The sequence below is a fragment of the Tiliqua scincoides genome, chromosome 3 (assembly GCF_035046505.1).
Source record: "Tiliqua scincoides isolate rTilSci1 chromosome 3, rTilSci1.hap2, whole genome shotgun sequence".
In the NCBI taxonomy this organism is placed as follows: Eukaryota; Metazoa; Chordata; class Lepidosauria; order Squamata; family Scincidae; genus Tiliqua; species Tiliqua scincoides.
The window spans coordinates 154,647,808-154,671,061 of NC_089823.1; the positions used below are offsets into that span (position 1 = coordinate 154,647,808).

Genomic DNA, 23,254 nt, shown 5'->3' on the forward strand with positions numbered 1-23,254 from the left:
TATTTTAATGTCTGTTGTTGCTTTTCGTTTTCTGTAACGGTTCAAAAATTTTTGGGTTTTTCCCTTTCAATCAATTTCCAAAATATATTTGCTCTAATCAATGTGTCCTCAAGTAGTCAGACCATAGAAAAAAGCCACTGTTTTTACTTGCTTCATTGTTTCTACTATACCATTTCAGCCCATCATACTTGCAAAAATGTCTCCCCCTTTTTTTTTTTAAAGAAACTTGCCTTTAAAAAATGACAATTGAGTGCCTATGGGTTTATTCAAACTAGAGCCCGCACGTTCTTGAAAAGGACCTCAAGTGGCTTATATAGGCCTTACACTGCAAAATGCCCCAAACTCCAAACAGAATCAGCTACTCTGACACACCACGTTGCTCTAAACCGTGCCTTAAATCATAGGGATTTTTAAAAATCTATTACATTTCATTGAGCAGCAAAGCTTACTGCTAATGTAATACGTTTTATTTTTTTTTGTTCACCAAAGTAATATATGACCTTCATATGTTAATGCATTCCCCCTCTTCCACGTTTATCCCCATAGATCCAAATCTGGTTCTAGAGTAGAGACGAAAAGGGGGAATGAGTTTTTGCTGCTGTTACAATATCTGCAATATGGATACAAGCTCTCCAGAAGATTAGATCACACTCACATATCCCACAATATTAGTTTAGCAACCTGCTTAGTAGTCAATAGGTGGGGGCAATCACATTCATCGTGATCTATGGTTACGCATCTGTGCAACATCCCAGTAACCGAATACATTTCAGGTAAGCAGCAATCACTATGACAATCTTGCCAGGGCCATATGAACTCATAGATGAATTCATAGACGATATTAGCAGTGACAAGTACCTCCATATTTAGCACATCTTTGAATACTGGATGCAGGGAACAGACCATGCAAGAGGACAGCTGTGGTCAAGCTCAACTTGTGGGTTTCCTGAATGCATCTGACTGACCACTGTTGGAAACTGGATGCTGGGCTAGATACCCCTTTGATCTGAGAAGAACATTCCTGTGTATGTTCTTTATTTTTCCATCGATCTCATCTTTCTGGGAAAAGCTCTCCCCACTCTAGTTATGAGCTGCATTGTTGACAAATTCTTGACAGTTCCTTCCCCAGTGAGATTTGCTGGCTATAAGCCAGGTCTGTAGTTTACAATCCAGACAACACTGCTATCTGAAATGGTTGTACTGTGTTCTTAATTGATAACTATCATTTACACTGCAGTTTCAGGCATGTATAACTTCCTGACAATAGATACCCACCAGTGATCTACCATCAGCATTTTGATTAGTCGGGAAACGGCTGTTCACATGAGGCCTAACAGCAAATATCTCAGACAGGTTTCTTTGTTCAGTTGTTCTTTTTAAACCATTACCTCATTCACTTGCATTTCAATGTTTTTTTTCCTTTGGAAGGCTTTTGCTTTGACAGACATGAAGCCTTGCTGTAAATGCACAAAATCAGAACTCATTTCAGGGTTTCTTTTAATGTGGTGTCAAGCTTTTGCATGACCTTTGGCCAGAGAGGATGCACACATGTGTGCTGATCTTTGGCTCTTCTCTGAAAGTAGGATCTATCCCATTCCTTCTATTCCTCATTCTCTCGTTAGCTTGGCTTGCAAGAAATTCAGCACACATGCTGCCCATTATGCTATAGCACCAAGCAAAGTAAGGTATGATGATATTTCCAGGGGCTCCAAACAGAAGTAAAGCAAACAAATGTACAATATAAGCACCATCTCATGCCTATGGCAAGTCAAACTAATATCCAAGCAAACACACGCATTCCCCATGCTATGGGGATGAAATACGTGTTCAATTTCTTGAACTCTGCTGTGTTTACACAGGGCTGTGCAGTCATGGCTGTACGCTTGGCTTTTTCATTCTCCCTTCTAGCTTATGATTTTAAAGCTAGAAGGGAACCAGAGAGATCCCATGTGCAGCTTCACAGGGTCACCTTGTGGCTGGCTGCTTTGGCTTCCAAGTTAGAAAGAGAAAATCAGCCAGGCATGCAACTTTCATTGCACTGCACATGTTTTAAACACAGGGAAGTGCTATGAAAACAGCATGAACACTGCATTTGTTTTTCTGTCTAAAAAGACTCTGAAACTCCAGGACTAAAGAGACAGAAAAAGCACACACATACAGCTCAGTGTCAGTAGCAATCTTCTACATTACAGAAATCTGAATTAGGGAGGCTACACATGGCTCTGTTAGTGATGCCAGGTCAAGACAGGCATTTGAGATAGACACAGGATGAAAAAGGCAGGAAAGAGGGTCACATGGTAGCAGTAACACAAGGAGACAGAAGGGCGGCAGCAGTAGCTGTAGTGGTTGAGCAGAACAAGAGTTGTGCAAGAGAAGAGAGTGCAAAAAAAGAACTCTAGAGAAAGTAAAAGAGCAGAAATGGATAGATTCTGATTAAGTCACATCAACATGACCGCTGACTTCTTCTGTGTAACTCTGAATCAAGCACGTGTTGTAACTGCTTGTCATGTGTTGACTCCTGCAAAACCAATCATCAAATCCTTCAGCTGAGGCCCCAACCAAGACAGGAAGCAACAGAACCTCCCCTCACATCCCTGCTCCTTCAGGAGCTCACCATGTCCAAGCCCCAATTTCCATCCCGGTCTTTGAAAAATGTAGAAGGGGGCAATCCTAACCCACTTTCCAGCACCGACATAAGGGGAATGCAGCTCCAAGGTAAGGTAAAAAACATTCCCTTACTTTGAGGAGGGAGTGAGTGCCACCCAACTGCAGGATGCAGCAGACGTCCCATTGGCACCACTATACCAGCGCTGGAAAGTTGGTTAGGATTTGGGCCAAAGACAGCTAAAAAGTTCCTAGTGCTGAACATTCTCTTGCTGATATTCTAGCTTCATAACACATTTACCTAAGGCATACGATAATTTTAAGAGACTTGACCATGAGTGCACACACACTCTCTTTGACATCATTTTCTCCTCTGATTATATGAGTTTGGAAGGTTTTTGAAACAATAGGAAAACCTACCAAACCACTTAACTAGTCAGTGAGGCTGCAATCCTATGTACACTTTCCTGGGAGTAAGTTCCATTGAGCACAGTGGAACTTACTTCTGAGTAGGCATATATAGGATTGTGCTGGAAAAGTGGGATTGACTACTCACCTCAGAAACAGTTATCTTTCTCAAGCCACCTTCAACACTTAAAAATATCTGTTCTTATCTTTAGCCCAAAGTGTAGTTGACTTCTTACTAAAAAATCCTGCATAGTGCAAAATTACCCCATCATCCTCTAGTCCTCCATTCCCTGTCTCTGGGTCGTATAGTTCAAGATGTTCTCAACAGATACAAGCTTAGAAACAGGCAAACAGATGCAGCTGAAGAGACTAACTGAAGAAAGGTTAATAAAGGCAACAAACTGGGTTATATTGAATTATGGAAATGGCAAAAAGATGGTCAAGGAGCTCAGATGTAGGTCTGGTCTTTGCATCATTGTGAATGATTAGGCAAAGGGGAGTAACATAGTGCTAATTAGATTTGAAGGCCAGAAGGGGTTATGAGCAGCCCCATGAGCAAGGAGAGGCTGTTTTCTTGTGGCTCAGCTCAAGCTGAGATACATGACTAATGTCTCTAAAGAAACACGGTCTGCTGGAGTGTGGCAATCAACAGGGACAGGCCTTTCAGCAACTTCAAATAACACTTCCTATTAACAAGATCAATTCTTTAGACCCTGCCTCTCCTAAAACTTGAGGTCTAACAAAAAATAGATTAATCTCAACAGAAAGTGAAGACATGATTTAAGAACACAAGTGTTTGGGCTGTCAACTCATTAAGGAATGTTCAGTTGATCATCTGCTTGATAGGTAACATCAAATATCAATATAGCTGCATGTGAGCACAACTTCAACTTGGTAGCTTAACAATAGCTATTTCTCACGGCTATCATCCTATGTATGCTTACTTGGGATAAGCCTATTGAATTCAATGGGCTTACCTCCAGGTAAGCATGCATAGGGCCAGGCTGATTGTTATGAGGAAAGACCATTGATTTCACCCCCCTACTCCAGTAATTCATTCATTCATTCATTCATTCATTCATTCATTCATTTGATCGATAGATATCCTGCTTTCTAGTCATCAGGTCCTCAAATCTTAACTATGAAGTGAACGAGGCATCCCTGGGCCTGCCAATCCACTCACTTCCCCCTAAACTACCTCACAGGGTGGTTGTGAAGATAAAATGAGGAGGGAAGGAACAATGTATGCCACCCTGAGCTCCTTGGAGGAAAAACAGGCATTTTTGAAACTGTTGAAAGCATCTCATCTCTCCTGACAACAAACTTGTCAGGTGAACACTGTCATTCTCATACTGCAGCTGAGGCTGAGAAGGTACAGCTTGCCCAAGACCACCTAGCAAGGTGAGATTCTAACCGGAGAAATTCTGATTCACAGTTGGCCAATATGCTACATCTGCTTACCTAAATAAATACAAATTTAGCTACTGCTTATCCCCCATTCCTAATGGCTAAGCCCTCACAATGGGGTGTGGCTCTGCGTATGATGTCATGCACCCCCAAATGGCCACAGTTCAGTGAGAGGTATGGAGCAAAGGAAAGGTGATTCAGTCTTGCAACAGCTTCAGACCAACTGCTCCAGCTGCTATGGGACCATTCTGGTCTCTTAATTTTATTTCCCGCATGTTTGTACTCCCTGCCCTCTAAGGAACTCAGGGCAATGTGCACAGCTCCTTCCACACTTTTTCATTCTCACAACTGTGGGAAGGTTGGTCAGGCTAAAAGATAGCAACCAGCCCAAGGTCACTCAGTAAGTTTCATGGGTGTGTATGGATTGGAACTTCAGCTTCCTGTTCCGAATTCAGCACATGAACCATGCTGGCTTCCAAAATATAGGGCACACCCTCTTTATTTGTATGTGAGGAAGCTGGGAATGATGTATAAAAAATTCAGAATTTTCCATTTAGAAGCCTGGCAGCAGGACCCAGGCTTTTTTGTTAGGTTGGTTAAATTGCATTTGCAAGACCAGAAATATCTGAGAAACCCGGATTCCTCAGTGGGGAGAAACAGACACTCATTTCTGCTGACATTTCTCCTTTCAGCCACCAGCTGACACCAAACTGAGGGACTTCACAATGTATCTGATGCGAAGGGAGCTTCTGCTACAGTTCAGTTCCTCTTCAGCTTCCTTCTTCCTGGCACAAAACAGGGGAAACTTCAGCACAGAAGAGGTCAAGTGCAGGCAGCTGTTGCCTTAGCCAAGGCAAGTCCCTCCCCTGTCTTCCATGAATTGCCTTTTGAATGTCATCCAAAGTCAGAGGCCATTGTCACATCTTGTGATGGTGAGTTCCATCAGCTAATTATGATTTGCTCAAAGCAGTTCCTTGGATCTGCCCTAAACATACAAACTGATTCCACTGGGTGACAGGCAGAGCAATCTGATGGTCCCATTATGTCAGTGGGAGACTCACTAGTGCCAATGTAACATGCAATGTTTTGGTTTTATTGTGAATTGTGTCTATGTTTTTATAGTCTTTGTTGGCCACCTAAAGACTAGTCAGTAGAAGGTGGGTGAAAATGGAGCAATAAACAAATAATGCAGGCAGCATGTCCTAAGCTGTGTGTGCTGCTGGATCCTTAGCTGGGAGCCTAAGGCTGCAATCCTATACACACTTATCTGGGAGTAAATCCCTTTGAACTCAATGGGACTTACTTCTGAGTAGGCATATATAGGATTGTGCTCTAAGACTCTTCAGTTAGCCAAAATGGACAATAGGGCTGCACTGTCAGAGTTGTGGAACTGGGACAGTGGGGAGGAAAGAACACTAATCATAGTTTTAAAAGCCTCAACTATGTCTTCATTTCACTTCCCACCACCCAAATGAACAACAGACCCCCAAAACCAAGCTTCTCTAGCCCTTCCTAGAAGGGAAGGAGCTTCATTTTCTACCTGTCTCCCAATTCTCTAGATCAACTTATGGTACAATCCTGTGCATAAGCCCCACTATGTTCAATGGAACTGACTTTCAGGTATGTGTGCATAGGATTGCAGTCTTAGTGCAGTTTTATTCCCTAGCTTGCCTGCATGCTATAAAGTGAGTACTACTCCTTGGTGCAGCTGCATACTGAGCGATTTCTAAAATTTTCAGATGTCTCTAGGTAGCAATCCTAACAGGTAGAGCCTGCAATCAGATGGAACCCAGTGAATAACATAGCATGGCATCTTCCTAAAAGAGCTGCATGTTGCAGAGTGGCTAAGAGACTGAGCTGTAAATCAGGACTTCTCTGATTCAAAGCTTACCTCAGTGCCACCTTGGTGGTCTTCTACAAGCTTTCCAGCCTCCGCTGCAATATAGGGATCATAAAATTACTCACCGTACAGGGTTGTTATAAAGACATCATCAAGGTAAAACATGTGAAGCTCTTCACATGCTCAGAAAACATTCTCTAAGTGTTATTACTCCACAACAGGGAGTAATACCCCCCAAAGCACCGATATCTTCCAATGTCTCCCCAGAAAGCCTCCAGGAACAAAAGATCCCGGCCAGCTTATTTCATCATTGAATTGCTTTTCTAAAACAGAACTGGCTCTCCAAACTTCCCCATTCACTCTCCAATGAACCTCATCAGAGTAGCAGAGTGGTAACCTGGCAGAGACCTCAGTAAACGGGACAAAGGAAGTTTAGAGCAGAGTCATTTTGAATAGGAGCAGCAGGTTAGTACTGCATGAGGTCTCTAGTCTAACAGTACATGATTATGAGGTTGGGATCTGCAGCAATGCAAGAATATGACACAACTTCAGTCAACTACTCATTTCAGATCAGTAGGTAAACCAGCATTTCTCACCTCAGGGCAAGTGCAGCTCTCCTCTCTGCCTATGTTCCTTACCCTCTGACTCCTTTCTTTGACTTTCTCTCCCTCATCTCTATGGAGGGCTCCATCACCCACTATTTCCCTTGGCAAGGTGCCTTCTCAGCTTCCCATCTCCTTCATTCCTGGGTTCCTGTTTCTTCTTTCCTAGGCCTTTCTGCCTGCTCTGCTCCTTTCTCGCTCAGCAAATAACAGCCAGATATCCTCCTGCCCACCCCGCTCCCTGTGACATTAGGGCAACTCAGTCAATCACTGCTAGAGGTTTCATCATCATTACTACCCTATCCCTCAATGCATTACAATATAGAGAAGCAACACAACCACCCAGCCTGGCACTTCAGAATCTCTTGTTCTAAGCCAACCTGGAGGAGGTGATGGAAATTCACAGCCAAGATGGAGGCAGGCTGGAGAATGCGAGACAAATCAAGCAATGTTACTCCACACATACCACTGACTGCAATACGATCTCCCTGCAAGAGTGCTGATCACACTCAAAAAGCCCCACTCTAAATCCTTTCAGCTAGCCAGCTTCTTTCTCAAACTGTAGTGCCAAGCACTAAAACACAGTTCTCCGAATGAAGTCATACTGTGCTAAGTGGTGTTCAGCCTTCTGGGTCTTCGAAATGATGCGCTTGTTTCTTCAATATAGTGGAATTATCCTTTTTGCCACAGTCAAGCCAGTTAATTTGTGCTTGTTCTGGGGAAAAAAACATGCCCCCCAACTCTCTCAGAAGAATCTAAATTCACGCAACATTTGAATGAAAAACAACCACCACCATCACAGACAGAAACCACCTTATCTTTCTGGATTTTCTGATGTTTGGCTTGACATGGAATATCCATGGTATTTGGTTTGGGCAAAATAATGAATGCTACCTTGCAGCTCCTATAAGCATTATCAGCCAGGGCTGCAGGGATTTCAAACACAACAAATGATGTGATTCAGACAGCATCACTATCAGAGTGCACATGTCACCAGGAGTGATGGCAATGTTCTCCTGATATCAGCTCAGCAAATTCATGCCTCAGGGGGTCAAAGAAGAAAAATAAACACAATAATTGCAGTAGTTACGTTAGTCCATTAGGGAAAAAAAATTCCAATAGCCACAGTCCAGCAATACCTTCAAGATGAGCAATCAAAATGATGCAAAGTTATTGCTGCTCATAACTTTGTGTCCTGTTGGTTGGTGCTACTAACCATTTTGCTTGGTATTACCAAACTGTGGCCTTAAGGAAAAGAAAGACACAGAATGGCCACAGGCAAAACACTGTGTCTGTGGCTAGATTGGTGCATATACATAGATCTCTTCACCAAAGAAGGGAGTTGGAAGGAGATCTTCTCACCTTGACAAAGAACAGACTCACTAGGCCTTACCAATAGATTTGGAATTGTAACAGTTTAAGTGCAAAAGCTACCAACATTTTGCTGGCAGTGCCATCCTGCGATAGGGGCCTGTTGCTCCCCTCTCCATCAGAAGCAACCTCCAAATTTGCTCACTTTCTCCTCTTTCCCTTGCCACACATAAAGTCCAAGTCAGGAGACTCCAAGAGTGTCTGAACCCCAGATCTCTCCTAACCCTGGTTATTGAAACGCCTCTCTCTAATGAACTTTCAATCCCAGGTGAAGGCAAGTCCTACATTCCAGGACTTTTTACACGGAGGGAGGAAGCAGGGAAGGCACCATGCATAGATGGGGTTTGGTGGAAGGGAAGCACTAAGAAGCCATACCAGGTTGAGATTTCTTCCTGAAGGCTTTGAACCTGGGATAGCAATAACTACATTTCTGATGACAGGTGACTGGTGCAAAGGTGACCAGAAGACCTGTATATTGTATAATGGTTATGAAAACAATAGAATTCTTATGGTACAGTTTAGCAGGGACCAAACTTGCACCTGCTACAATTCTATCTTTTACACATCTGTTAAAAGGTTTAGGACCCTGATCTCCTTGGCATCCAGTGCCCAGGGAACAACCCGCAAGCCCCATACTCCAACAGATTTAACCCTACTGAAGTCATAAGAACATGAGAAGAGTCCCACTGGATCAGGCCAAAAGCCCATCTAGTCCAGCTTCCTGTATCTCACAGTGGACCACCAAATGCTTCAGGGAACACACTAGACAAGGGGTGTCCAAAGTTTTTGTATGGAGGGCCACATCATATCTCTGACACTGTGTTGGGGGCTGGGGAAAAAAAAAGAATTAATTTACATTTAAAATTTGAATAAATTTTAAATAATAAAATAAATAAATAAAGTTTACATAAATGAATATATTAAAGATGAACTTCTATGAATGGATGAAGGTCTTGGAATAGCTCAAGGCCTATAAAAGGCCTTGCGCAAAGCAAGGCTGGCCTTTCCTTTGCTGCCTCTGCCACATCACAGACATGAAACAGCAAGCAGTGGAGGGAGCCCTCATCCCACAGCTCATGCGAGAGGTCAAACAGTCGCCCTCACACTGAGAGCAGTTGCATTGGGCCAGTGCGGGCTCCAACAAATCTCAGGAGGGCCAGAGGCTCATTGGAGACTGGGGGCTCCCTGAGGGCTGCACTGAGAAGCCTCAAGGGCTGCATGTGGTCCCAGGGCTGGGGTTTGGGCACCCCTGCACTAGACAATAGACACAACCTGTGTCCTGGTGCCCTTCCCTGTCAATGCAAGTCAATGAGATAGAAGATGACCCATACTAGTAGGTCAGTGTTAAGTGCTTTCAGGATCTCAGTCCAAGCCAATTTAGAGTCTGGAAATCCTTCAGGACAAATCTGGGAGAAAGCTGATTGCAGCCAGTGAATCAGAGTTTTAGTTCCACTGCAAACAATGCAGTCTATTCCTGGATCCCAATTATTGACAGTGCTGCAACTGACAAGCTGATGAAGATGTGGCTTTCTGGCGCAAAATGGGCAGCTTTGAAAAGCAAGACTAAACCAAGGGAGGGGCTCTCCGAAAGGAGTGAGAATGGCATGATATCAAACATAACAAAAATGGAGAAAATGTTTCTCCAAGCAAGTGCAGGAACAATAGAGGTTGTGTTTAGCAGGGTGCAGGTGGAGGGAGAGCTGCGAGAAGGATTTGGCACAGCTGAATTTCTCGCCTGTGCTCCTTGCATAGCTTCTTGCCTGCTTCTCGTTCACATCCTGCACTGCAGAGGACAAGCGCACAGTGCACCAGTCAGTTGAGATGGGATTTTTTTCAAGCCACACAAATGGCTCTCAGTGACACAGCTAATTGTGACTCACTGAGCACAGTATTCTTCTCCACACAGAAGTGTGTTCCAAAAGACTTGCTTTATTAATCCCACATTACTGCAAGAGCTTCTGGGCCTCCTTCAGGCCCTTTTACATTGCAGTGTGATTTTAGTCTGCTGCTGACAGATCATTAAGAAGGGCAGAAATACACACAGAAAGTTGCACAAAATCTCCCTTGGGTTCAAAGAGCCTCCACACATGTTAAAGAAATGCACAGACGGTTCTATCCTTATAGACAGCCACCACATCAAACAGCCCAAGCAGCCATTTTAAAAAAATCATAGTTAAGACATACACATGCAAGTATACTGGAGCATCATTTAATGTCTTTTCCCCTTGTCAACTGGGAGGCACAAACGCACTGTAAAAGTTACAGAGCCCTGAAAATATTTGCTAGAAGAAAAATGAAAACAGTCCAACTCACACATAGCAGTAGGGCCAACATTTAACAGATGAAAACAGGCCCATATGCTTTATATTATATTATAATATGCTTTATTACAAAAATAGTCACACATGTACAAATGATTATTTAGCTGGAGGCAACTTTCCTCTCACGACTGCTGCAATACAGCCCTAAACCTATATGAACAGTTTGAGAACTGGACTAATGTAATGGAGAACAGGAGAGAAGCCTTGTTGCAGAGGAGAAAGTCTGCTCCATTTTCCTAATTCTCCATTACAGTTATGTCCTATGCAAATTAACTGAGTGGTGAAATTGTTTAGACCAGCCAGTGAACCCCTTCTGGTCTAGTCAATTTCATTCACCAAGAACTTCTTTTAGCATAAATTTCTTGAATGGCAGGGCACTGCTGAGAAAAGTAGCCCCACTCCATCTTTTTTCTTTTGAATGACTGCATGAACTTATATGAAAATGAACATCCATCTTCTCATGTACTAAACCTCTTTTAAAAAGAGTTCAAATTCTAAAACATCTCCAGGCTCAGGGGAGAGTAAGTATGCTATTCTTCACAGGCTGTTTCCAATAGGCTCCAAGATGGTCACATCAACACACACACACCTTAGTTTAAGTTTTTCTGTGATATAGCTTTTATAACCTGAAAAACCAGTTTGATAAGAGATCAAAACACATACACACAAATGAGCATATTACAGGCAATGATAACTCCATGACACCACGTTGCAAAATGTTTAAACTGCAAGATACAGCTTATCTTAATAGAGAACAGTTCATGTATTGGGTTTCTATCCCACCTTACCACAAATGCAGCACAAGATGATTAACAATAATGAAGTCCATATTTATGATGAAATATCAGAACGCCCTAAAGAAGAAGCATAAACCACCTTTGTAATACAGGGGAAAGGCAAGATATGTGTTAAACAAACAAACAAACACTACTGGTATACTAAAAGAGAGCCAGGATGGTGTAGTGGTTTGACAGCTGGACTTTGACCTAGAACAGGGCTCTCCAAACCCTGGCCCATGGGCCAGATCCAGGGTTTGGAAAAAGCTCTCCCCACCATGAGTGGTACTTACTGTTCTACATCTCTATGTCCAGTACAGCTTGATAAAAATGCAGCACCATGGCAGAACGGTAAGTATCACTCAAGACAGAGAGGGCTTTTTGGGGGCATAGCAACTTCCAGTTTGGAGACTTCTGAACTAGAACACCCAGATTCAAATCCCCTCTCAGCCATGAAGCTTCATGGGTGACCTTAGGCTAGTCACTCTCTCTGTCTCTCTCTCTCTCACTCTCTCAAACTTAGCCACCTCACAGGGTTGTTGTGAAGAAAGAAAAGAAGGGAAGGAACAATGTATACCACCGGGAGCTCCTTGAAGAAAGGGTGGTGTAAAAATGTGAAATAAATAAAAATACTAAAAGTAGCAGAAGTAACTGCAGCAAGCTTCATGGAGTGTTCAGTGGTCAAGAACATGTTTTAATTCAAAGGCTTGAGATGAAACCCCCAACAGCCATTGCTACTTGAGAGCCCAATCCTATCCAATTTTCCAACACTGGTACAGCTGCAATGCAGCCCTGAGATAAGGGAACACACATTCCCTTCCCTTGAGGAGGCCTCTGTGACTGTCCCCCCACCACAGGATACAGCACACGGCTGCATTAGTGCTAGAAAGATGGATAGGATTCGGCCCTGAAACAGCAGGCAGTAATGGGTTAAATGTGCAAATAGTCTAATCCCAATCCTATGCATGTCTACTCAGAAGTAAGTCCCATTACAGTCAATGGGGCTTACTCCCAGGAAAGTGTGGATAGAATTGGGCTGTGACTCAATCCATCCTTCCCTCCCTCCCGTAAGGGGGAAATGGATAAGTTAAGTAATTTTTCTTCTCTCTGGAATACACAGCAGACTAGAACTCCCAGATAATTTCACATGTCTGTGCAGAAGTTCCCCTCCTGAAGAACATTCAGCTAAGAGCCATCAAGATACTTTCAAGGCACATGCCTGGCCGAGTGTCCATGGATGGAGTGTTACAAGACCCCTTCACATTAGGGAGGGAGTGAGGAATGCTTGACTGTATTTGCTTTCTGCATAGTTTGGGTTAACAGGAGCAAGGCACTGTGGACACATCTAGCGTAGTTTGTCTTTGCTCATGGCAACAAAGCCCAGTGATCAGGTGCAAAGAATGGTCTGTACTCCATTAATAGGCATATGGAAGAAGGAATGTGCGCAAGCGCCACTTTTATGCCTCTTCCATCACAAGCTGTACCTGCTAAAATTCCTGCTTTGACACAGCTTTTAAAGGAACCCTGTCCTGCTCTGCACAGCCCCAACAAAGACTCTTGTAAAACGTCAGAAACCCTTCACAGAGGATCCTGTTATATTAACCAACAGGATTTGCTAATTCTGCATTATGTGTTGCTCATAATAGGCCCCCAGTGGGAAGCATTAAACAGGGGAACTCCCCATCCCTCTCTTTTATCCTCACCCTTTATCTATTAAACTAATTGGTTTATTTAACAGAGAGAATTACAGCCCACCCTCAGCAGCTCAGTGAGAGCGCCAATCCATATTCATGAAGGCATGCTTGAGCTTTAGCCTGCTGGCTGTCTGGACTGATATTTCAGAAAGGGATGGTGCTCTGTTGCATAGGCAGGCTTTGTCATAGTGTGGGTGTTTATTGCAAAATGATAGTCTGCTAACAGGTGTAAATACTAAATGCAGTGTGGGGAAGAAAAAGTAAACTCTGAAACATGAACATGGCCTCCCAACTGCTGTGGGTCTTGAGTGTCTCTTAAGACAATGGTTCTTAAACTGTAGAAGTCCAAGAAGCACTAGTGTTCCCTTCCTGGAGCACTAGCAGGTTGTCCCTGAGAACAAAGGAAAAAACAGTGGGGTGTGTAATTGGGAGGTTTTTGCCTTATGCTGAAAAGCCAACATACCTTTTCAGTTAAAGTTTTAAGTTGCTTGTCTCTTCAACAGCACACGGAAGCTGCAACGGGAACTTCAAAATGCCCCTGCTGAATGTGCATGCATTTTAGACCATGGCAATAGTGCAGCTGGAGGGGTCATAGCACTAAGTTTTGCAGGCACCTGAACTGCGCCTTGCAAGCGGCCCCTCCCCTTCTGAGCCATTCTGGTTGGTGAGAAGAGATGCCTCCATTTCCTCTTGCTGACCAGGATGGGGAGGGGGAGAGGCCATTTGCAAGGCACAATTCAGGTGCTTGCATAACACCATGACCCATGACATGATAACATCATGACATGATGTTACAATTGACCCCATGATGTTATGTTACACATAACACCATGACATGATTTGGTAGGATAACTGGAAATCATGGTCAAACAGGATATACAGATATAGTAATTTAATCTAGAAGTCTTTCAAATATCTCCCCTTATGAAGGAGTAGGATAAGAAAATGTGTAATTGTCAACAAACAAGCAAGAACAAACCAGAAGAGTGATTTAGTCCATAATGTGAACTAGCATGTTGCAGGTGACATTCTAAACTTGGACCTTGGAAATTTTGAATTCAGATTCAAGATCTTACATGAGAGGTCTTGGATAAATCATTATCTATTATTATAACTGAAGTCAACAAGTAAGAGAGTGTTAATTTTTATCTTAGAAATATTTTATTTGTACAGTTGACTATACGCACCTTTACACCTATTTTCTAAATCATGTTCTTGGGAGGTAGAAGGCTAACACATTAGTTACAGCTTTCAAAATTAAAACCGATGGGGAATAAATTAAGTGGAGAAAAACGAACAATAAATAAATGCAGTTTATGTTACTTCAGAGACAAAATGATCTGCAAAATAGCTCAGTAAACTTATTCAGCTGCTGCCCTGATACAAATGTCAGAAATGCATCAGCCCTCCTTTAAACAGAAATTTCTTCAAGCACATCAGTTCTGAGATTTATTATACAATAATGTTATGTGAACATGGCATTCATAGAGGTGTAATGGGAACATCCCACAGAACTCTCCATAACATGGAGTACACCATCCTATATTTCTAATAGTACAAAAACATGAATGAATGAATGAATGAATGAATGAATGAATGAATGAAAATCCCTGTGACATATATTTGCTTTCCATAACTTCAATTGATAGATGGCTTGTGGAAGAGAACTTTTCAGTTTGAATGCTGGGAAAGTGCAGAAAAGTCCCAGAACAAGTAAGCATATATTTGGCCCACCCTGCTGGTTTTTGTTTTTTTGCTATAACTTTTGATAGAATAGAGGCATTTCAATGTGGTTTGTTTCACTGCATTCTGCATGAAATTACACATCAAATGATATATGATGGTATTATTCAAGAATACCAAGATTTTAAAGTGGTGTCATCTCCCCATGTGCATCACTCAGGGCAGCGCGCACTCTCCACAACCTCCTAGTTTTGACTCATGTGCATGTGAGAAACAAAGAAACAGAAGAAGTAGCAAAACTAGAATGTGGGAAAGTGCCGGTCTGAACAAGTCCTTATTAATTCCACCCTGAGAATGATACACATAGCTGAAGGCCTAAAGGCCTCACCAGGAAGTCCCCCATGTGGATCCCAGCACACCCTACACCAGGGGTGTCAAACATAAGGCCCGAGGGCCAGATGTGGCCCACAGAAGCTTTTTATCTGGCCCTCAGGCTCTCAGCTGCTGAGCAGTGCTGAGGTGTTACTATTGAAAGGGCAGCCCACATGAAAATTGGGGTCTTCCATATCTTGAAATATGATCCAGATTTGTGTATTTTCTCTTCTGTCACTTGCAGCTAATGAGTTCCAATGTGAGAAAAAGTGCTTATTTATGGTTATGACCTGTTTAATGATATCACTTCCTGCCTAATGACATCACTTCTGGCCCTCAGCAGCCATCATGAATGCTATTTGGCCCTCTGTATGAAACAAGTTTGACACCCCAGCTCTACACAAATGACTGACCCTTCTTCAGAGCTGCTTCTCTGGCTTTTAAAGGCAAAGGAGCTGATGCACAAGCAGTGGCTCTCATTATATGCCACAGCTCCAGCCTACTTTGTCTAAATCAGAAGCTGGAGATTGTAAATTGTGACACGCATAAGAGAGAAGTGCAGGGACTGTAGCTCAGTGGCAGAGCCCAGCTTTGCAAGCCGAAGGCCCTAGTTCAATGCATGGTGTCTCAAGCTAAAGAGGTCCTTAGGCAGGGCTAAGATGAATCTCTGCCTGAGACTCTTTGACACTCGCTGTCAGGCAGGATAAATAGCATGGGGCTCAATGGAGCAATTGTACAAAGCTGTTTCATCGGCTCCAACAGAACAGCAATGATAGTGAAGTTGGTGATCGTGAACCGATTTTTTAAAAAAATTTAGGTTAAATTGTGTTTCCCTGGCATCTGCTGGGTTAAGAATCCGGCCCTGTGACCCATTTCAGAATGACACTCCTGCTGTAGAGTCATGTCAGTGCTTTTCAACCAGTGGTACTGGTGGGCCTTCATAGTACAGCAAGTGGTACTTGGCTATGTAAGGTGTTCTGCATATGTGCAAAGTGTCACATGTACTCCTCTGCCTGGCCCAACCCCATAGGAAGTGGAGGAGGCTAGACCAGTACTGTACACAGAGGGGTGCAGCCATGGCGAGAACGTAAGGCCCCACAATGCACCATGTAAGCAGTCCCTTCCACTCGCTGTCGGAGCCATTCTGGACATCGACGGCAACATGCAGCCTGCGCATTGCCGTCTATGCCCGGAATGACTCCAACAGCAAATAAGAGGGGCTACTTACATGGTGTGTTGCAGTGTCTGATGTGCAGCATCTGATGTACTGCTCCACACCCCTCTGGCTACACTACTGGCTAGGGCAGCAGTGCACCTGCAGTAAGCTGAGGCTGCGAGGTGGACTGGACCCTTCAAAAGAGGGCAGGTTGAGGAAGTAGGGCATCTTGAGGAGGAACAACTGGGAGACAGGAGCAACTGAAGAGGCCCATCTCTCACGGCAAAATTGACATGCAGTGAGCTACCCACTTCCACACAGAGCAGCTAATTCTGGAGAAAGTGGTACTCACAAAGAAGTGGGGGGAGCTGAAAAGGCCTTGCCTAGTGCTCAGTACAGAAACTTGAAGAGAAGGGGCATAGCTAAGGGTGACTCATCAGCAGGGGATTCTAAGAAAACCACAATTAATTTCAGTCTTCAGAAACAGTGTAGGCCTCTGCAAATCTATTTGCTTAATATTCAGTACTTCCAACAATGGGGACAGCTACGGACAGGTAGCAGACATGCCACCAGTATGGCCTGGTTTTTCTCTATGCTCCACTTCAGCTATGCATCTCTATAGGACTGGTGTGTGTGTGTGTGTGTGTGTGTGTGTGTGTGTGTGTGTGTGTGTGAGAGAGAGAGAGAGAGAGAGAGAGAGAGAGAGAGATGCAATCAATCAATATTTTTGGTTGCCTCAGGATAATTGTCATATGGGAATGTGAACAAGCCTTGCAACAGTGTTTCTTTCAAAATAAAGTCAATGATCCATTTTCCATATGTCTGAAGATGTGATAGTGTTGAGAGTCATTGTTGCATCACACATATGCAACTAGGGAAGGCCACTGCACTTCCTTCCAATGTTGCACATGAGGGGAAACCAAAGAGAAATAATAATAATAACAACAATAACAACAGTAAACCTGTTAGATCTACCACCTCGACCCGACTTTTTACCTTTAGACCAGTGATTTTCAACCTTTTTCATCTCATGGCACACGGCACTAAAATGTTCAAGGCACACCATCTGTTTTTGGACCATTGTCAAGGCATACCACACTGACAACAGGGGCTCAAATTCCCCAGTGGCCCAACTAACAAATAATCATTCCCCAAACTCCCGTGGCACACCTGCAGACCACACGAGGCACACCAGTGGTTAAAATGGTTGCTCTAGACCAGGGGTGCCCAAACCCCAGCCCAGGGGCCACTCGCAGCCCTTGGAGGCTCCCAATCAGGCCCTCGGGGAGCCCCCAGTCTCCAATGAGCCTCTGGCCCTCCGGAGACTTTCTGGAGCCCGAGCTGACCCAATGCAACTGCTCTCAGCATGAGGACAACTGTTTGTCTCATCTCATCTGAGCTGTGGGACAAGGGCTCCCTCCACTACTTGCTGTTTCATGTCTGTGATGCAGCAGTGGTAGTGAAGGAAAGGCTGGCCTTGCTTTGTGCAAGGCCTTTTATAAGCCCTGAGCTATTCCAAGAGCTTCATTCATTCGTATAAGTTCCCTCTGTAATATATTCATTTATGTAAATTTATTCAAATTTTAAATTGTAAATTAATTCTTTCTTTCCTGGCCCCCCGACACAGTGTCAGAGAGATTATGTGGTCCTCCTGCCAAAATGTTTGGATACCCCTGCTCTAGACTAATGAATAGTGCAGATTCTAAACTGTCTGCCCATCTCATGTAGCATTTCCTAAAACATCTAATAGGCAAGACTGAGGCCGCTTAATGAAGAGGCAAACATCATTTATACACCCAAAAAGTTTTAGTAGAAAGTGTGAAACAGTTAAAATTACCTCCCCCTGTGTCTCTGCATATGTCACCATTCTGAACATGCCTCTGGATGGGAAGGCAGCCAGCCCAAGGCAGCAAATGCATGCAGAGATGCAACAGGCAGCCTTCTTTGAGAGTATGCAAGCCTGCCGGTCTCTGCATGGAGAGCAATTAGATCATTCAATTCCATCCAGTGCAAAGCTGTAGCAGAATAACCTGCTCCCAGCAAACAGCAATTGAAAGGAGGGTGAGCCAGAGCAACACATAATGCAGAAACATAGAGGGCACCCTCATAGGAAGTTGCTTTATAGGGAGCCAGACCATCTATGTCTGTTAGATCCAGACTGACTGGCAGCAACTTTCCAGGGTTTCAAGAAACAGCCTTTCCCAGTTCTCCCTGGAAATGCCAGAAATCAAATCTGGAAACTTCTAAGTGCACAACATGTGCCTGACAGTCCCTTTATTATGGATGGATCTTTGGAGCTCACGGCAGCCTTTAAATAATTTGTTGCTCACATTAGCAGTTCCCTCAGCATACAGTTTGGGAATTAGTGGTCTAGTTGCTGTGAGCCAACAAGAGAGTCATCAGCAGCTCTCGATTCCCTCTCATTCATATCCATCCTGCTGTATTCCATATTAAGCATCAGAGTTTCCCCAAATTATTTTTTATGCCCATCTCATTTTTCTGCCAGTTTCTATTTAAAAGGACCATTGAGAGTCTTTTGCACCTTCCAGCAGCTTCACATACAACCAGTTTAGAATCTTTGCCATCACAAATAAAGCAACACTGCAACATGCCTCTTTCACTGGGCATACATGCACCAGGGGGCCACAGCCAGGTGTGGTTCTGCTTCACATCCACTCTGAAAGTCTGGGATGAAATGAGCTACATATTTACATGAAATATAATGTTTTGAAGTAGCAATAAGTGGCAGAGAAGAAAACCTTCTAATGAAGAAACGTAAAGTTGATTTTGATTAAAGTTGATTTTAAAGTTGATTTACAACCCCCCCCCTTGTCCTTTAGCATCAGATATTGTGCTTTCATATACAGAGATCCCAATCCATTTAGCTGATGTGGCTAATACAGCTAGAATTGCCCTCTATGAATTATTTGTCTGCTCCCCTTTCAAGTCATCGAGGCCAGTAGTGTTCACTGCCGCATCTTGGGGCAGCAAAGTGCATACGTTAAGTGCGTATTGTGTGAAGATTTACTTGCTTTTGTCTGCCTTGAATTTGCTGCCAGCTTATTCCACTAGGTGACCCAGAGTTCTGGTGTCCTAGGGAGTGTGTGGTGCATGTGCGGGCGTGCGCATGAGCACACACACGTATGCACATAGGCACACGGAATGGGGGGCCGGCTCTTCATTATTTACTCAAAGGACAAGCCGGCTGGAAAGCCATTTATAATCCTTTGCAAATGCATTGTTCCTGGCCTGAGTCAATCTGCTCAGATTGCAGTATACAGGCAGCAGTGGAGGGGGGAGGGGGGATGTGTGCCTCCGAGCCTTTATTTAATGCCCTTCCTAGTAAATCTTTCAGAGCAGTGGTTGGAAGAACTAAGTGGCTCTTCTAGTTATGTCAAGAGGGTAAAAGCCAGACTTTCTGAGTTTTATTGCTTAATCAAATTGCTTTTCCTACTGATCATGCAGCCATTAGGTGAAACTATAGCTGCTTCCAAGCCTCCCCTTCCATCAGATGAACTGACCAGAAGTCTCTCTAGCCTCAATGACAAGTTTTCAATTCTGTACTAAACCAGATGTCAGAGCTCTGTTCAAAAACATGTGACTACACAGGCTCCTCTCCTTTTCCTTGGGAACAATTAATCTGAAATAACTACCACCCCGATTCTACACTCAAAATTGGCAATATGGCTTAGAATTCCCATTCTACCCATGAGGCAGGAGAGAGAGAGAGAGAGAGTGTCTACATCATTTTATGACAGCATTGCAAATACAATCAGGGGCTTCAAACATGTTTTGGGGGGTTAATCTGCATTGCATTATCTTGTATTGTACCACTTAAATAAACCCAGGGGCCTTCAATAAAGAAAGATTTCTGCCTTTCCATTGTTATTTTTTTTAACCCACCCTAGCCATCCACCTGTTTCACGTGTTCTTTGCTTCATTGCTGTATTATAGAAAAGCTCCCACTGGAAGGAAATGTACCCAGGATCAGGGAGAAAATGAAAAAGAGATTAAATTAAACAGGGCGAGGAGAGAGAGAGGTTTTGACATAAACTCATCAACTAGGAGAAACATGAAAGAAAATAAACGTGAACCCTTTTCTCCTTTCTCTTTATTGTTCTGGCTAAGAGATGGGAGCTGCAACAGAGGACTTCCCTGGTTTGAATCTTGCCTTTGCCTTGAACTACTCCTCAGGTGGCCTTAAACCAGCCACTCCTTCTTAGCCTCAGTTTCCCACCTGCAATATGGGGATAATATATACTAATCTTACAGGATTGTTGAAAAGATTCCACCAAGACACTCTGCAGTGCACACTCTGAAAGCAATATACAAATACTCCCATTTTTTTCTTGTTTTTCATATCCTTCTTTTAGATTAAAAGTGGGAGGGGGAAGAATAATTCATCTGCTGCAAAATGCTTCGCCCTTTTCTGGCCATGGTCTCGAAAGCAGTTTTCAGAAGAAAAAGCCCTTTCTATTATTTTAGAGGTAGCTGTGTAAAGTCAGTTGTGCCAAAGCACCAGCAAGACCAAGGCTTTGCCCCTACAGTATGTACATTTACCTGTGAGTAAACCCCACTGAACACAGAGGTCTGCTTCTCAGTAAACACACATAAGATCAGGTTACTGCCAGTGTTATTCTAGCACTGGTCTATATGAGCCAGAGAATTCAAGGTGCCAGACACAGCCTGGGCATTTAATGCTCTCCATTTGAATGCACTCACTTGCACAGCTTAATCTATGGCACCTTTCGTAGCTGAGAGTTCAACACAACTGGCCTTGGAAGAAGCAAGCCTCTGAACATGTGCAGAAGACTTTTTACTTTGCAACCACAGCCGGCTTGGAATAAGCAGGGATTTGGGGAGAGAAGGAGTTGGAGTCAGAGAGTGTCCCTCTTGGAGGGCATCCAAATACAAAACAGGACAAGACTTCTGTGCCTTTAAAAAGAGGAAGTGTTTAGGGCAAGTCCAGAGCTGGGTGGAAGAGGAGGGGCTTCTCCCGCAGCCCAGCCCAGGCTTACAGGGCAATCCTATGCAAGTCTACTCAGGCGTACATCTCATTGTGTCCAGTGGGGCTTACTCCCAGGAAAGTGTGCACAGGCTTGCAGCCAGTCCGGGTGGGCGCTTCTGAGCTGGATGGGCCGAGGGTCTGACTCTCAGGGCAGCTGCAGAGTGCGTCCCAAGGAGGCTCTGCAGGTACTGCTGCCCCGGTGAGGCCCCGCAGGAAGGCGAGCCAGGCTGCTCCCCCTTCCTACCCAACTCGAAAAGGGGACCGCAGCCTGCATCTGGTGCTCCGGATTCTCTGCCCAGGCCAGAGGCGCTGCTCCTGGGCCTGGCGAGGGGTCTCCTCCGCCCCGTCCCGATTGCTGCGGGCAAGGGCACTGCGTAGCCTCAGCAGCAGCCCTGGGAGACGGGCAGCCTCCACCCTAGGCTGGCAGGGGAGGGAGCCAGGCGCGCACCTGCCATGATCCGGGGGCCAAGGGATGTGGCCGACCCCGGGGTCCTCCTTGGGCCCTGGTGGGGGGGGGGGCTAAGTCCCAAGGAAGAGCCTTGGGGGCCCCGATCCTGCACGCAGCCCGGTACAGCTATTCCGCCCCCCTCCCCCTTTCCGGACCGGGAGAAGCGCGCAGGGGCAGGGCTGCCATCTAGGTCCAAGGGGGGGCGCACCGACCGGGGAGGGGGAACAGCCTGCACAGTCCTCACACGCGGACCCGGGACTGACCCCAGGGCTCCTCGGAGATGGCAAGGGGGGGTCCGGCGGGCTGAGCCAAGGGGCTTGACGGCTGTCAGCCCAGCTCAGCCAGGCAGGGGGGTCCAGCCCCACACGAACTGGCACAGGGGGACGGATGGCGGCCCCGCCTGCTCAGGGGCTACGGTGGGGCTCTCCAGGAGAGCTCTCCTCCTCCAGGTCCACCTTTGTCAACTCGGGGAGAGAGAACGAAGCCCCACCGAGGCCAGCGCTGCTGCGGCCAGTCTGGGATGCTCGGATGCCGTCCAGGAGACGCCGATCCCGCAACCCCCCCACCACCACCTGCGCAGGCTGCGACCCACCCAGCCAGCCTGCCTGCCTCTCTCCAGCAACTTCAGACCTGCAATGGGGGGCGCCATCCCCTCCCACCTGCACGGACTGCTGCAAGATCCGCGGCACCCCGGCTCCCCCCCCCTTGCGCGCCCTGCTGCATCTCCATCCTCCAAAGCAGCGATGCTCATACCGAGAGCTCTCTGCACCTCCCCCCGCAGCCCTGCCTCTCCTGCACTTGCTTCTATGGTGCAACGCACTGCAAGAGCCTCCCCAGAGCCCAATCCTAGGCATGTCTACTCAGAAGTAAGTCTCATTATAGTCAATGGGGCTTACTCCCAGGAAAGTGTGGATAGGATTGGAGCCTGGCTGCCCAAGTCTATGCATGTCTACTCAGAAGTAAGTCCCATTGTAGTCATTGGGGCTTACTCCCAGGTATGGATGGATAGGACTGCAGCCTGGCAGTCCAATCTGTGCATGTCCGCTCAGAAGTAAGTTCCATTATAGTCAATGCTGCTTACTCCCAGGAAAGTGTGGATAGAATTGGAGCCTGGCAGTCCAAGCCTATGCATGTCTACTCAGAAGTAAGTCCCATTATAGTCAATGGGGCTTACTCCTGGGAAAGTGTGGCTAGGATTGTAGCCTGGCAGTCCAAGCCTATGCATTACAGTCAATGGGGCTTACTCCCAAGAAAGTGTGGAGAGGATTGCAGCCCCAGTCCCCTCCCCTACTCTAGGGTTGGAGCTGCCGCTAACCGGGGGTGGGGGGGGAGGATCTCTTGATTCTTAGGACTGTGCTGAGAACGGAGGGGCTCCACTCACGTCTCGGAAGCGGTTCCAGTGCTTGATCTTGCCGCTGTACTGGGAGATGGACGACAGCCATTGCTCGTCCTCCATAAAATTGCCGGGGCTCTCGCCTTCCTTGGCCCCCTTGCCGTCCCCCTCCGCCAAGGCGAGGGCCAGCAGCAGCGGCACCAGCGCCAGACCGCAGCCCGGGGCTCTCAT

The 23,254-nt window shown here is 45.3% G+C and overlaps 1 protein-coding gene across 1 annotated transcript in view; it reads right to left on the minus strand.

Annotated features, from left to right (window-relative positions):
• The window catches only part of SPOCK2 (SPARC (osteonectin), cwcv and kazal like domains proteoglycan 2), a 70,078-nt gene extending 46,824 nt beyond the window's left edge, over positions 1-23,254 (minus strand). The window contains exon 1 of the mRNA XM_066621593.1: positions 23,072-23,254. Within this exon, the coding sequence (XP_066477690.1) occupies positions 23,072-23,254 (183 nt within the window). The remainder of the gene's footprint in view (positions 1-23,071) is intronic.